General features: G+C 36.8%; 1 protein-coding gene across 9 annotated transcripts in view; it reads left to right on the top strand.

Annotated features, from left to right (window-relative positions):
• Nucleotides 1-17,326, top strand: part of GRIK1 (glutamate ionotropic receptor kainate type subunit 1) — a 399,708-nt gene that overhangs the window by 370,650 nt on the left and 11,732 nt on the right. For 7 of the 9 annotated variants that reach the window (XM_057696841.1, XM_057696847.1, XM_057696845.1 and 4 more), the window contains 2 exons: nt 6,337-6,562; nt 11,692-11,942. In XM_057696841.1, the coding sequence (XP_057552824.1) occupies nt 6,337-6,562; nt 11,692-11,942 (477 nt within the window). Of the gene's footprint in view, nt 1-6,336; nt 6,563-11,691; nt 11,943-13,267; nt 13,418-17,326 lie in introns of those variants that run through there. The other 2 variants (XM_057696843.1, XM_057696842.1) reach the window with 1 other exon arrangement.

Below are 17,326 nucleotides of genomic sequence, written 5' to 3'. Positions count from 1 at the left end.
GAAAAAATATAAACAATATCTACATTTCCTTCCAGGTTCCAGATGTTGCACTTCCTAAAACACTGTCTAATTTTTTGTCTAAACAAATATAAGCTCCCTAAATTCATGTAAATAATTTCTGTGCATTGTGTGATAACTACAAGAGTTGCAGCAGCTCTAGTTTTAATAGAAAGATGCCACAGCTATTTACTGAAGCTATTTCTTTAGGAAATGTACTAGCGATGTTAAAACATTAGCCAAGTCATATGTTTGATGTTCTGTGTATTAAAACAAATAGTTGATTCCTTATTAGTTAAGAACACAGACCCTGGAACCAGATTGCTGGGCTCAAACCCTGGCTTCATCATTTCTTTATGTGGCCTTCTGTTTCTTCATCTTTAAAGGAGAAATAATAATGATATCTTTCTCATGTGAACACTGTGAAGGTTAACTAGATTAATATATGGAAACTTCTTAGAATAGTTTGGGGCACACAGTATACACTGCATGTGCTGGTTATGATTATTATTTTCAATAAGTAGTTTTGTGGGGTTTTGGGTTTTTTATTATTTATTTATTTTAATAATAAAATAAATTTGGGTCTTTGTTGCGGTGCACGAGCTTCTCAGTGCGGTGGCTTCTCTTGTGAAGCATGGGTTCTAGGCATGCGGGCTTCAGTAGTTGCAACACATGGGCTCAGTAGTTATGGCTTGCAGGCTCTAGAGCACAGGCTCAGTTGTTGTGGTGCATGACCTTAGTTGCTCTGTGGCATGTGGAATCTTCCCAGACCATGGATAGAACTCATGTCCCCTGCATTGGCAGCCAGATTCTTAACCACTGAGCCACCAGGGAAGTCCCATAAGTAGTTTTTAACTGCATAGAGACCCATTGAAAATAATTTCCCATCAAGTGTTTAATTTGTATGCATTCTGGGAGTAAAGAGAAAAATAAGCAGTAGTCATCAAATGGTGATACAGTAATACTCCCTTGTAACAGGTTTCAGAGGAGAAAAAAATGCTTATATTTTGCCCACAATGTTTCATCAGCATCAGAATAGCCACATAATCAGGTATAACCAGACAAAATAAACATACTTAACCTTGACAGTCTTCTAGGATTTAAAAAAAAACAAAACAAAATCTGGATGATTTCAGATTTAATAAATGAGGACTTTTCAGTTTTCATGACTTTGGATAAGAAGCTCAGAGTACTTTACAAATATTCTAATTAACCTTTGGCATATTCAGTGAAATAAGATGCAATCACTGTTTCTTATTCTTAAATATATATTATTTAGAGCAACTGAGCAAGCTGAGACTATAGAAGTTTTAAAAGTGCAGAAACATTCAGACTGTCATTCAAACGGTTTGCTTGGTCTTTGAATATTTATGATAATATTCCATGAAGTATGCCTCTATTTTTAAGAATTATTAAGATTTGCGTCTTAAAATATAGTCTATTAAAAAGGAATAAATCTAATTTAACTGCTCTTAAAATAGCACTTTCTGACCAAACAACAAAAAAAAATTACAGAACATGGTTTGGCAGTGGATGGAACTCAGGAATAAGGAGGAAAGAGATGCTGACTCTGTATTGGCTCTTTCAACTAAACAGTATGACCCCTGGGTGGCACTTACCTGTCTTTAAAGTCAGGACCTGTGTAAATAATATGAAAAGGTTGGTCTAGAGAGTAGAACCTGGGGGCTGAAGGATCCTAACATGAAACTCATCCATCTGTGAAATTTTCCTTGTAGGTTTCCAGTGGTAGAAAACTCACTATATCCGAAGGTGCGTGAGCCATCTACAGATATTTTTAACTGTTAAAAAAGTTATTCCTTAGCCACATTCTGGGTCTTCCTATTTATCTAAGCTCCTCAGCTTTTCAAATAGTCTATGATTTCAAATGTAGAATACAGTGGAGCCCCACAGCAGCAAACTTTCTAAGTGATGAGAGAGAACTCTAAATGAAAGCAGAAGGGTGCTATTCTCTGTCCCATTATGTTTAGCATTATTAGGCTGGAGCAAAAATAGCAGGAGGGGTCAAAGTAATTCAGAATGTTTCCTATGCCTTCAACTTGACCAAGTCCTCCACTGAGTGATCATTTTCTTACTGAGAAAAAGTCTGCCTTCAAAGCTTCAAACTCCATGCCAGCTAGATTTCCCTTCCAGCACCTCAGGGAGTTCAGGTCAAGAACAACCTTCTAGGACAACTCAATAGAAAAATGGGCAAAAAATTACACATATTAATTCACCAAAGAGGAAATTTAAATAATCGATACACATACAAAAATTTCAACAGGAAAATATAGATTAAACTACATTAAAACTCAAAATGAAGAACATTTGATTAATACACGAGGACTATACTCTTATATTCTTCGACTATAGTCTTTAAAACAAAGAAAGGCTGAGGATCTGATCCATATTAAAGACCAAAGAGTTGTGACAATCAGATACCATGCCTAGTTTTGAACAAGGGAGAAAATTGCTATAAAAGACTTTATTAGTCAACGGACACAATTACGAGTGGTAGATTAAAGTATTATGTGTTAGGTTACTTTTCCTGAAGCTGATCATTATACTGGGATAAAATAAGTGATGTTCTTATTCTTAGGAAATGTACATTGAAAGATTTAGGTGTAAGGGGGCATAATGCAAATATCTTAATCTGAAGTGACTCAGAAAAATATTCACATACAGAGAGATGATACAGCAGGTGAGGCAAGAAGTTAACAATTGGTGAATCTGGATAAAAGCTTTATGAGAGTTCTTTATACTATTTTCCCGACATTTCTGGAAGTTTGAAAATGTTCCCAAATTAAAATGTTCTTTAACACCGCTTCCCTCCCCCACAAAAAAACAACCTTCTACTCCAAAAAGGAAGAAGTAAATGTGGTTGAATTAAATCCATGACCTTCAGCTTCATAGAGCTGTGCTAGTCAAAGTGTGGTGTGGATGAACATGTTGACTCAGGAAACATTGTGTTACCAAGCTGTGATGAGATCAAAAAAAGTAAATTGAGAGTGAGAGTTTAGAAGTGCTGTAGCTCTTCGATATTGTGATGGCACCAAGAACATGATTAATGGATACTTCTCCTTGGATATAGACCACCAGGAGGGCTGTCAAGTGCCAACATGGTGAGCCACATCTGGTTCTGAGTGTATACTAATCCCACATGGTAGAACCGCAGATAAGTCTGCCATGGAGTGAAAAAATAGACAGTCCTTTACTGCAGATAATTTGAGAACCACACCTGTGTGGACTCAATAACAGGTGTGCAGGTTTTGAGTTGAATCTTAGCATCCTTTTCCATGTCTTTCAATTCCTGGATTCCTCAAGGACACCCGCATGTTGTCTGCTTCCCCTGAGTGAACTGATCATTTACTTTGTTTTGTCTTCAACTTCCATAGACCAAAAAATCCAGTTCTCTGACTATTTATGAAATGGACAGGTGTCATTTCAGGGGGCTCCGAGGAGCCTGGTCCTTTATGTCTTAGTGCAGAAAGAATTCAGCGAGAGGCAAAGTGATAGATAAAAAGTGATTTATGAGAATAGGATGCTTGTGAGGCTTACAAGCAGGCAGGCGAGCAACGCACTACCCCGAGTGCTTAGTGGGTTTGATTTTTATTCTTAAAGGAAGACAGGGAGGGGGAGAAGACACTCTTTGTCTTTCTTGAGTAGATGTCACGTTTCCATAAATGATTGCTTTTTGTGTATGCACAGCACATGTGCTGGGGTTCATTAACTTGATGACACCACTGGGCAGGTTACAGGACTTATTTTCCACTGTTGTTTTATTGTTTTTAGGGCATTGTGCAAAGAGTATGTCCTAAGGGTGCAGGTTTGGGGGTCATTTAACTTACTGAGCTCCCTGGGCAGGATTTAGCTCTCATGCTACCATTGTTTTATTATTTTGGGGCGTGTCTTGTGCTTCTGTTGTATGATTTTGTTGCTAGTCAAGCTAGCTTGATTTTGTTTTTAAACAAGCCAATCTGGCTTTGATGCTAAGCAATTTCTTCTGCTTTATGAGTCAAGCAAGCCCACATTGTTTCAGGATTTTCCCATTACTTTCTTGAGTGATCATTAATCTTACTGTGGTCTCCCAAAGTCCCCTAAATTTCCCTCTCTATCTACAATCCCCTAATGCGGTTTCTAAGCTGACTATTTGATTATCCTACCCAATCTCTATCATTTACAACATTCACTTTTAATAAAATTTAAATACAGTGTTAAAAATAGATGTTTCATGGATTTTTTTATATGGAAGCTAACTCTTAGTTTGTATTAACATGATACCAAATAGCAAACAACCTCAAGGCATAATATGAGTTCATGAATATAAGCTACATTGTCACAGGTAGATCAAATAAGAGTAAAATCATTCTCAGAATAATTCTGGCAAGATTGACATCCACCTACACAAAATCAGCATGGTACAGTGGAAAGAGCATTGAATTAGATGTCAGGGGTCCTGAGGTCCAGTATTAGCCCTGATACTAACCAGTTTTGTGACTTTCATGAAGTCTCCAAACCTTCTGTACTAACCTTCCCTCCTCTGTGAAAACAGCAGTTTGAATGAGCCAATTTCTAAAGTTTCTGACAAGTGTAAAATTTCATAATTCTAAGAAAATTATTTTCCCTTAAGGTAGTTTCCTGATGGAGGAATAATTTTCCCAGCAGTGCATTTACTGCCAAAAGGCAGACTGACCTCCTTGCACTTGTACAAGTAGCTCTTTTTTATAAATTTAGCACTATCAGACTCTTCCTGGCTAAAATTACCCAACAAATGAGGCATTGAACCTGACCTCAAAAACACACCCTTTTCATGGAGACATGAACCCCAGCTTTCAGCTATCTCTAGGGGTGAGCAGTAATTCACAGGGGCTTAATCATGACAAAATGGTTTCTGTAAAATACCAGTATCTATAAGGTACTGTATATTGAATTACTGTTTGTCTCACAAGACCTTTCTCAAGGGGCTCTTCAAATGCCTAACAATCCAAAATAAAGCCATCTGTCCTCCCTTAACTCATAAAGCCTACAGCATTAACCCAGGTCTCAAACAGAGTTAGGAATTGAGTGAGCCTTCAGAAACACTTGAACATGAATAACCACGTTGATCCCACAGGTATTTCATTTATTGCTTGTGGCCCCAAATCATGTGTTAAGTTTCCTTGCTCTCCTGAGCTGATAAGCCCTGTGCCTGCCAAGGAAGCTCTAGCGTATGTGTGTGTGTCTGTGTGTGTGTGTGTCTGTGTATGTGTGTGTGTACACGCGTGCACACGCACCATATATATACAATGTGAGAGCTGGAGTTGGCTTGGAATTATCAGTAATTCTCATAATGTCTTTCATCTTCCAAACAAATGGAAGGGAGTGTTGAATCAAACGATGATAAATACAGATAAAAATTGGAACAATATGGAAATTACAGACTAAAATGTAAACTATTTATAGATCCTTATTCAAAAAATAGAAAATGGATACATAAAGAATATAAAAATGTAGGCAGTGTATTTTAACAAAGAAAGTAAGATAATGAAATAGTGGAAAGTATAGATGCATATATAATATATATCGCATATAATGTTTATTACTGAATCAAGAAGCTGAAGAATAAGGGAAAAAAAATCATAGGACACTTTCAAATGAAAATTAAGTCCTCATTATCTAAAATATAATTGCAATTTAAAATTAAATATTTGCATAAAGAGTCATATAAAAATACAGTAGGAAGAGTTTTCTGATCTGAATTTTAATCTGAAAAGAGCCTTTGCACTCCTGAATTTTCTAGAAGATAAGAGTAATTGGTAGCTCTTTCATAAATAAAACAGAGAAGGTATGTGATTTATCCCAAGGCTGTCCCCTGCAAAGGAATGTTGGATCAGGTATTGAAACTTACATACCAGAAAAGAGCAAAACCATACCTACTGAAGTTAAGTCGTTGAAGGCAATGCAATAAATGAGTAGAGTCCTGGGGCAATCTAGTCACCCCTTGGCCCATTGTACCCTGAGGACTTGTTCTTAAGTGGTCAGAGTTCATTAGGTAAATGCTATCATTGATACCAGTGTTCTTTCTTCCCTACTGAAATCAGCAAAAGGACCTTGAGGCAATGTTTTACATCAATTGGGCAAGATCTCCTTTTCCTCCATTGCTGCGTCAGCGCCCTCAAGTGTTTCTTATAGTGAATTGGGCTCTTTCCAATCACCCAGGATCGTCAATATTCGTTTCCTACCAATAAAGAGAAAGAGAGAGAATCCTCCCTATGCTATTTGAACCCCTGGAATTTTGAACAGCTTTAGGACACATTTTTCTCAGCCCTCTCTTGCCGGTGGGTGTGCTTTCTTTCCTGGCAGAAATCGAAGATCTCCACCTACGAGAAGATGTGGGCTTTCATGAGTAGCAGACAGCAGACTGCCCTGGTCAAAAATAGTGATGAGGGGATCCAACGAGTGCTCACCACTGACTACGCCCTGCTGATGGAGTCCACCAGCATTGAGTATGTGACGCAGAGAAACTGCAACCTCACTCAGATCGGGGGCCTCATTGACTCCAAAGGTTATGGAGTGGGAACGCCTATCGGTAAGAGAGGCAAGGCAGCAGCCAAGACTGAGGTGGGCAATGTCAGTTACAAAGCATAGAAGGGAATGCGCTTGGAGATATCTACTCCACACGCTGAGAAACTCCACAGTGCCTTCAGTGGATGAATAAATAAGGGAAATGTCCGTGTAGATCATAAGCATGTTCTGAATTGAAGATTCCGAGTTATGTAACCGAATAAACTTTCAATTCATTGCTTCTTTCAGGTTCTACCAAAGCATATATGTTTGAGTACATAGATTTTATTATTTTACCCCAAATATTGTTAAGAGAATATCTTCCTAATTAATACCCTTCACATTATCCTCTTCAGTACCTACACATGACCATATAGTTTTTTCTACCCTAAATTATATTAAAATACAACAAAATTAACTATGCATATAGATGACAATGTCAAAGAGCTAGGGTTCCATGTAAATAGAAAAGCAAAACTATATCTGTATATATATATATATATATAGTACCAACTGTAAAATAGATAGCCAGTGGGAAGTTGTTGTATAACAAAGGGAGCTCAACTAGAGGATGGAAGATGCCTTAGAGAACTGGGATGGGGAGGGTGGGGGGGACTCCAGGGAGGGTGGGGGGGAGTCAAGGGAGGGAGGGAATACAGGGATATGTGTATAAAAACAGATGATTGAACTTGATGTACCCCCCCAAAAATAATAAATAAATAAATTTAAAAAATTTAAAAAAAAAAGAGCTAGGGTTCCATGTAAATAGATAGAAAAGCAAAACTATATCTGTCAAAACAAAAAGGATAAAGATTAAATTATAATTTGCTCAAGCGAGATGTCAGATTCAATCATTGATTACTATCTAAATCTCCAGATATTCCTAGTCCTTGATTTTGTACCACTGCTCAATCTAGGGATACAGACCTACACAGCTAGGTCTTCCTGCATGTCTGGGATATGGAACTATATTCTCTATTCAAGGGAGAATGACCTCCCTCTAGAAAATGTATTTCCCTCACTACAGAAACTATTGTATAAGGTTCTAATATGATGGCAATCTGCTCTTCTCAAGTGAGTCATTGGTAATTTTCTAATAAGCATTCCAAAGAGAAGGAATTGGAGGCCATCTTAGACCACTAGGTTAGTCCAATAAGAAATCGTAGTGACAGTTAAATCAGATAACTAAGGACCCAAGGTAGATGATTATTTTTGTCTTTTGAAAGGGATTATCCAGTTCCCTCAACACTAGACAGGGATCACGAACTCAAATGTTTACAGAGGCCAAGCAAGTATAATTGAATAGAGCTTGTTAGTTTGAAGAAGCAGGAGGGAATGGAAGCAACTATGGAGAATTAGAGACAACATGACTCATCCAAAAGAGGAAGCTGCCTTTCAGGTCAGTCAGTTGTGGCAATTTGAGCCCAATATTATTAGATCTTCTATTTTTCATGGAAAAAAAATATCAGATTTTAGGTGAACTTTCCTGATGCCTTAATTTGGCAACAAATTTATTTTAAAAGAAACATCATGTAGCCCATATTCAACTTTTGATCAATACTAATTTGATTAACCAGATAAAGGTCAACTCTGTCTACCTTTTCCCGTGAATATGTAACCAATTGGATTCCATGCAATCTATCTGGTGCTAGAAATATATTTTATAAAAAACTCAACTGTATTATTATTGTTGTTATGTATGTCTTCTAAATAAACCTGCAGAACGATTGGGCTAGGGAATCTGTAACTACCTTCTTGCCCCTTTATTTCCAATAACTTTTCCTGGTGAAAATGCCAATATTGCAAGTGACGTGTCCATGTTTTCCCAAGTGCTAAGTTCTCCTAAAACTAAGTCAGGGTGCTCTGCAGAGGACTCAGTGGGATGGTTAGACACTAACTGAAAGGACACTGTGCTTCTTTTTGATTTGAAAAACAATGCCCTATCTCCCTAACCAAGCTTTGTCATTTTAGAAAATGGGGCGGAAGAAGCTAGACACATTGTTTTTTTTTTATATCCCATCACTGCTGATTTTAGTTAAATAGGCCATAAGTCAGACAAGAACACCAGGATTGGGTGCCTTTGCCTGAATCTTTTCAAAATCAAGACATTATGATTGGTTGTAATATATTCTGCATCTTCTTAGAAAAGCAACCATAGCTTCTTAATAGAACCATCTTTAGATTAAATTATAAAGTTGAAAACTGCACTTTCACCATCCCACCTCCAGCTGCACCTCCCCTAGATTTTAACTCCCTTCTTTGCCCACCAAATTTCCTGTCTGATAGTAATGATAGAAAACAATGATGTGTATCACTTCTTCTGAGCATATTTACACTACAATATGAGACTTTTAATGGGCGTTTCTTCTGCTCAATGAAATATAACTCTGAAGTTAAAATAGTGGAATATTGGGGAGGAAGCAGGGGTCCTTTCTGAAACACTCCTAAATTAATGCAGCACTTTGAAAATGACTCTACCTCCATGTGAATGAGGCTGACCCTGGGATGAGTATCACTATATTTTATATAATATGATATAAAGAGACTTGAATGTTCCAGTTCAGCCTACCTTTTGCCAACCTCATGCATTCTGTGACATACAAATTCCAAAGTTGAAGAGTTTTTCCCCCTCCCTAGATGAAAAAAAAAATAAAATACACTCTAGGAATTTTTCATAGTGGTTATAAACCTGCCATGCTTTTAAAACAAAAACAATGAAGGAATAATTGGAACAGATGGCAGACCTCAGAGAGAACACATCCATTGGGAATACAGCTGTTGGATAAATTTGTGAGATGTTTCTTCTATGATGAATTGACTCTTTAAGAAAGATCAGTTGCTATTCAGGAAGATCCCTGCATATACATATAGTTTTTTTTCAAGTGACTTGTCATAAGTCCCTTCCGATGTCATTCCATCCATTTAAGCAACAACAACAACAAGAAGTTGAAGCCAAAATACATTCAGATATAAAAAATGCTCCACATACTTCTGGTCTTGCCCTGAGTGACTTCCTTTAGGCTCCAAATTCCTTCTCACAGTCAAAGATCGGCAATCAGCTCAGTCACGACACAAAATTGAAGACTTTTGTTTCTTAGAGACTCTCAGGACAGAAGCTCTGGAAATGTGCCTCCTGAAGGATTTAAAATAAAACTTGAAGAGAATAAGAGCAGCTAAGGCTTAAACAGGTTACCAGGAGGCTGGAAATTACCTTCCTTGGAGACCAACTTTAAACAGAGATCAGATCCCCGTCTGCCTGAAATGTTTTAGGTACTGTGCAGCCTGAAGGCAGAGGGAGAGCATCCGTCAGCATTTACTGAGTGCCCACTGTGTATGCTGCTGTGATTACTGCTGCAATCACTGCCCTATGCCTCATTCGTACACTCCTCAAAGCACTGTCATGTACATGAAAGCAAAGCTCTCTCGATTCACTTAATTGTTCACATGCTATTTGTTAGTGGTGCTAACTTTGACACTAACCATTATTCTGCAGGTATTAAACAATCAGCCAGTATCTTTTAATTTGGCTTGCAAGAGCCATTTTCTCACCAAAAATCCATACTCTTAATTGGCAAGCCACAATCTAACTCCAAAACATTTTGCTTTTCTTTTAAACTTGATCTTGAGGGACTGACAATGACTTTAGGAAATCTTGGGAGGAAAGGGAAAAATGAAAAATGTCACAATATTAATCTTCTGCTTTTCTAACTATGCACGGAGCATAAGATATACAGGGGAGAGGGGCAGGTAACATGGGTTTGGGGCAGAGCAAGAAGCTTTAATGAAAGTAACACTAAGAGAGAAGGTAGGAGAATTGAGTTAAATTCTTGGCTCTACCAGTAACTATTACTTTCACCCATATCTTCACATCCTAAATTTCTTCAACTCTAAAAATAACTAGACTGGACTATATGGTTCCTAAGATCTCTTCTGATTCTAAGAGGCCACATTTTTCTACTTGTTACTTTATTTGCATTTTTCTCTTTCCACCAAGAAGAACGTTCAAGTTTACAAACAGAAAGAGCTAAAATGTACTACTTGCCTACTGAGTAGAAGAAATGCTTACAAAAATTCTTAGCATCCAAGGAGAAACTGAGTAATGAAATCTTGCCGTCTTTTTTTTTTAACTCTTCCTTTGCTTTGATTAACATAGAAGTCCAGTATTGGGCAAGCTGTGGCTGTGGAACAGTGTTGATGCTCTCTAGCCCTAACATAACTAAAAATTCAATGGCATTACTAGAACATAGAGTATAAACAATATCAATAAAGTGCTTGCAAATTTTCTAAACCTAGCTGAATGTTGTGAGACCTTAAATTATTCAAAACCTACTCTTAATAGTGTCTTAATAGGTGTATTAGTCAGTATGGACTAATTATTATAACCAACATCTGCAAATTTTTAGTGGCCAACACAACAAATATCTATTTCTTGACCTTGTCAAGGTGCAATATTGGATTGAAAGGGAGATTCTGCTTCATGCAGTCATCCTGGGATCCAAGACCTTTGAAAGAGACAGTCTACTTCATGTAGTCATCCTGAGACCCAAGCCGTTTCTAACTGGTGGTTCCACTATCCCTAGTGACTTAAAATTCATTCCTCCTTGCTGTATATTTGAGGAAAGAGAGGGGGAGAGTAGAGGATCATGTTGGGAGGATTTATGAGACAGAACTGAAAATAGTCATACATCACTTTAGCTCCCAATGGCTAGAAATAGGTCAATCACCACAATGAATTGTAAAGAAACCTAGGAAATGTCTAGCTACTTCTGTAGGAAGAAGAGGCACTGGTGATTATCCAGCTAGGCTGTCACAATATTAGGCATCCAAAAGCCTAGAAAGAGTGGAACCCAAATGATGAAATTCCCTAATGTGGGAAAAGATTCATAGAAAACTCACCAGAAGCAGCAGGATGCCATGGAATTCCCAGCTCGGCTTTTCCTTATTTAAAAGGAACAGTCTGGGTAAGAGTTAATCTCACCGTGCCAGCTTTTTCCTTTCCAATTATTTAGATCCTTCAAAATATAGGATTGAACTTCCGTGCCTTTTGCTGGTCAACTTGTGGATTGGGGTTCTCCAACAGCCATAAGACAAAAATCTTTCTTCACATCTTCTTCAGCCTTTTGATGACCAATACCCAAATGACCTCACTTACAGGCTCTCCTTACCGGGATAAAATTACCATTGCTATTCTTCAATTACAAGAAGAAGGGAAACTGCACATGATGAAAGAGAAATGGTGGAGGGGAAATGGCTGCCCCGAGGAAGACAACAAAGAGGCCAGTGCTCTGGGAGTAGAAAATATTGGGGGCATCTTCATTGTCCTGGCTGCTGGACTGGTCCTTTCTGTATTTGTAGCCATTGGAGAATTTATATACAAATCACGGAAAAACAACGATATTGAACAGGTGAGTCATCCTTTTGTAGGACTGGGTAGTTTTTCGTTTGTGTTATCTATCTTAAGTTTGGGGCTTTTAAGAATGCTTGCCCTTCTTTGTAACAGTCTGTTGAATTAGATGTCCAAAAGAGCCATTTTTGAGTTAGAGCAAAAAGCTATTGAATCCCTGCCAGGTGCTGCTGGCACTGTAGCCCCATCATTTATTAATGAGAAGAAGGAAGTACCTTATACACTAAATCCAATTAGCACTATTTGGAATGACAGCGCAAAAATTCCAAACTCAGTTAATTTCTTTAACAGTTATTTGCTCTTAAGATAGAAACCCTAGATAGAGCAAGGAAGAAGTAAATCCAAAGTTGGAAAAGATATAAAAAGATCTTTAAGAGAAATGTTACCACATCTCCTAAGTGTAGGTACTGAGCACATGTACTAATGCAAAGCAGTTTATATAAAGCTATAAATGTAATATTTTGAAACTGAGCATTTACCCCATCAAAGTATGTTTTGTAAAAGAATAATTCGCAAAAAAAAAATTGCTAGAAAAAAATGATAAGCAATACAGAATGACAATAAAATATATTAAAGAATTTATTTTTCCAAATTTTAGGAATAGTCAACCATTTTTCCCTGTTACTTTAAGTTTTGATGAAAATCACACCAGGAGCTTACACTAACTATTCTGAATAAGATGATGGTAATTAAAGATAAATCCTTCATAAGCATATGAGAATAAACAAAACACAAAGCTCATGCCCACTGTAGAGCATTTGGTTACCCAATCAATTTAAAAATATTGTTACAATTTTGAAACTATGAACTGTTAACAACAGGGCTAGTTTAATGCTCAGCTATCAGTGTCTTAATAATCTTAGAACAACGGGCTCTACATTTCCATTTTGCTCTGGGCCGTGCAAATAATGTAGCCAGTTCTGATTAATAATCTCATACGAGTCCCACTTCCTTTAAGTGGAAACTCTCCTTAAGTTCGCAAAGATGAGGATGATTGATTATAACCTGGTATTATCATGAAAAATTTCCCAAAATTACAAGGCAATTGTGAGAACATTAAGCACCACTTTCCTAGACCTTGTTAGAGAAAACTGTCTTTAATTAAAAAGGAGAATGGACTGATCTGCTTTGTTTTAACTTTCGATTTGCTCTTGAGGTGTCTTGTCTTATGCAACTAATTTGAAAAATAAAAGCTTGTATATGTTATGCTTTAATGTGCTTCTCATAATTGTCAGCTTCATTTGATTTAAATTTTCATTTAAACACTCATTTTTGCTTCTGATTTATTCATTTTTCTATATTTTTCTCATTTCTTTTGCATGCAAGGCTTTTTGTTTCTTTTATGGACTGCAGTGTAAGCAAACCCATCCAACCAACTCCACTTCTGGAACCACTTTATCTACGGATTTAGAATGTGGCAAATTAATTCGAGAGGAGAGAGGGATTCGGACACAGTCCTCAATTCACACTGTGTAATCATTAAAAAAAAAGTGTGCCCAGTAGAAACTGTTTCTGCTAATTGGTGTTGTTGATGATATCTGTACCTACTTAAGCATAAATAGCCGTAATCCCTATCCTTGTTTTAAGATAGCAAAATTCATGGACTCTAAACATTGAATTCAATGCACTGGAAACACGTATGCATTTTATATTGAAACAGCCATATATCAGAGGTATACAGACTCCAAGATACATGTATTTAAAGGAATCTGCTATACCATCAACAGAATGGTTACCTTAGTTGTATTTTCATGTATTAAAAATAAGCAACTCTTTCCTCATGCAAAGGTAGATTCAGACTTTCAACAGTGCAAAGTGTGAAAACAAAATGATATTCTGTGGAATTCTTCTCATCTTTGTGAACATTTTTTTCTCCTCTTTCCTTCTGCCTGTACCGTATATTCTGTAGATCCACACTTTCCAACTACCCAAAGCCTCATCTTTTCATAATAACTCCTTAGCAATGTTAATTCTTAATTCCAATTGCGTCTACTATGTAAAATGTATTATTTACACAGAGATTCTAAGATGTCTTAGATTTGAAAGGTTCAAAAAGTAACCCAGAAAATGAAAACTAAACTTGAAACCTCCAGTGTCACGGAAGAAGAGCTAAGTGAACATCACTCAGGAAGACACAACATAGTCAAAAATGATCCCTGGGTAGAACTTCAGTAACATCAAGCTCTCAAGTAACATTTACTTGTAGAGCTTAACAATCTTCTCTAAGTTCAGATAGATAATATGCTCGGAGTCTTTAAGGAACCGTGATTATTTTTTCAAGCTATAGATTATTTTTTGCAAGCTTGAAGCAAAGTCCTAAGCTAGAAATTAATGCCTAGCCTCTTCTATTTTCCACTCACTTGCCCTCATTCTTTGCATTGATGAACATCTTTTCACAAGATGTTATTTCATTCCCATCCTCATCCACGATAGAGTGCTTGTTTTCATAGCGATCTTTTCTGAGCCTCGCCACTTCCACACTATTTCTCTGGATCCTTTGCCATTTTCAATTCCTTCCAAGTATAATGGGGAGAAGGACAAGGAGGAGAAAATAGAGGAGACAATTTCCATAAGCATTAGTTACAGATCGCTGTAGATTTATTTTCCACATGCATTCAAAATCCTGTAAATAATTTCCACTCCAACTGAGCTTGGTGACATAGAAAGCTAACTACATGCTTAATTTGTTGTGACAGAGGATACCTGCCGTCCCTCTGAGCCTGTTTCCTCTTCACAGTGAATAAGGGAATTGAAGATGCCTTTCATCTTCCCTCAATATGGGATCAGTTGGTCTTTGTTCTCCTTAATAGGGTTCCCTTTTGGCATGTGAAGTGATCCCCCAAAATATATTTCTCAGAAGTAGAGATAGGCCATCTGTGCAATCATGTAGCATTTTGCTTTCTCTTTGCTTAGCTTTAAATGGGTTCCAATTTTTGAATTGCAAGTCTCTTCAATCAACTCTATATTCCTCCAGTAAAGCATGTTCAGAAAGGTTGACTCTTGCCCTGATTGTTTCTCAGTCTTGCTTTCTTCTTCAAATAAACGCACTTTTAAAAAAATATCTATACATTACACTAACATTTATTAGCTGTTATTGAGGTAAAAGCAACATACTGTTTGCCCTAGGTCAGACTTCACATCCTCATCATCAAAAATATCAGATGTTGGGATAAATATTACATAATTCATAATTCATTGATTCTATATATAGAAACCACAGATTACATACATTTATATTCCCAAGGGCTATTTAATAAACCAAAAGTGCTACCCAAAAAGTTCAAGGCTGATTGATGAGGTATAGATGATCAGGGTTAATGGTAACAAAACTAGCCTTTCTATAGAGAGTATCCTTTAAAAGTGTAATTCAGAGGTTTGGATAAGTTAATATTTATGTGCTACTTTAAACTGTATACTACCTAATTCTTATAGTTTTATATTATTTTATGATTTAAAAATGTTTTAACAGACAGTAACAGTAAGTCTTCTACATACGAAACTTCAAGTTACTTTCAAAGATGGGAACATGCTTACTCATGTTCAATCACATGTTAGTTCACATGTCTGGGGTACATTGTCACATGCGTGCATCCTCTAAAAGTGGTTGTGCTTTTGTGTACTTTAGTGTACAGTACTGTATGGAGTACAGTTGTACCGTATCTTTATTTCAAGCCCAGTATGTCTGGAAGCAAGCATAAAAGCAGCAGTGATGTAGCTGGTACTACTGTACTTTTCAAGGTACTATACTGTAAGATTAAAAAAGTTTTATTTTTTGTGTTTGTTTTTTACGTATTATTTGTGTGACATGTATTATAAACCTATTATAATACAGTACTATATAGATGATTGTGTTAGTTGGGTACCTAGGCTAACTTTGTTGGACTTACAAACAAATTGGACTTATGAACGTGATCTCAGAATGGAACTCCTTCGTAGGTAGTGGACTTACTGTATTGCATTTAATGCTTTCCACAAGTTTATTTCAGCTTTACTAATAGTTAACTCTGAGATAGATCTCAGAGTCAGTGATCCAGAGTCCTAAACTTAGAATCAGAAGAGAATTTTCTAAACCAGCCAAACTTAGGTCCAAGTTCTAGTGGAGCCACATGCTGAACGTCTGTAGACAAGTAACTGAATTTCTCAGAGCCTTGGTTTCTTAATGTGTAATAGGGGGATATCGTTTCTAGGTCATAAGGTTGTATTGAAGGAGTATTTTTCAAAATGGCTTTCACTGGCAAGTGTCACTCAAATAAAATTTTCACAGTCAAGTAACCCACGGAGCACCAGGACAAACGTCCCTTTACTGCGTAACATTTCAGTATGTTTAATATGTTACAATGCATTGAGAATTTTCAACAAAATGGAAAAGTAGCCAGCACTTCCCAAACCTGTTAGATCACAGAATCTTTTTTCCTCCAAAGCGTCTTGACAGATCAGTGTTCTATAGGGAACACTTGTATGACAAGGTGTATCTCATCCAGTAATAATGCACAAAACACCTAATACCATGCCTAGCACAGAGTTGCCATTCCATAAACAATAACATTATTGGGGATAATTTTTTTAACTTCTCTGAACCTCAAGTTCCTCATTTGTAAAATGAAGATAATATATTGACTTATATTTGCTTTGATAATTAAGTAAAATAATATAATGGCCTAGAAAATTAAATCACTTATGAGTCCTATTAATAAATATTGGGTAACAGACATTAGTTCCTTATAGAGAAATTAAGTTTTGCTCTCTGGTAACATGAGCGATAAATACAACTTATCATGCACCATTAAACAGAGTTGGTTTGGAAAACAGGTTTTCCAATTTAGAGGTTTAACTATCTCTAAGACAACTTTTCCTCTCACAAGTATTAAAAATCAATGGCAAGTACCCAAGAGAAGGACCTAAATTGGCAATCTGTAAAGATCCATAGAGGAAGGTATAAACCTTATCTCCAGAAATTTTAATTTCATTAGTCGGAAATGGGGACAGGACAATAGCAGTTTTTAAAGTACAGTAGTGACCTAAGGCATGCTCTTATGTGTACAATTGGCATTCAATAAGTTGTTGCTGCTTATTGATTGATTCTAGAGGTAGGATCATTAATTCCAAGCAAGATATACAGCATATATTTAGCATTAAATATTTAATAAACCCTCTCTAAGGAGAATTCAAGAAGAATCTGTGAACATCTTTGAGATAGAAATGTCATTATATTCAATTGATAATCATCCCATTTAGCTGTAAGTTGTAGGCCTACTCAAGACATTCTAGTAGGTAGTTTTCTGCTCTCTCTGTGTGTGCCTTTGCCTCCCTTGAGAAACTGCCATTCATTTCAGACCCTGGGTTTCTTACACTCTCCTCTTTCTCCTTTTATGTATGCTCTCAGAC

This window comes from Hippopotamus amphibius, chromosome 10 (assembly GCF_030028045.1).
Source record: "Hippopotamus amphibius kiboko isolate mHipAmp2 chromosome 10, mHipAmp2.hap2, whole genome shotgun sequence".
NCBI classification, from domain to species: Eukaryota; Metazoa; Chordata; class Mammalia; order Artiodactyla; family Hippopotamidae; genus Hippopotamus; species Hippopotamus amphibius.
Note: the sequence above shows the minus strand (reverse complement) of the source record. Positions and strands in the feature narration are given on the sequence as shown.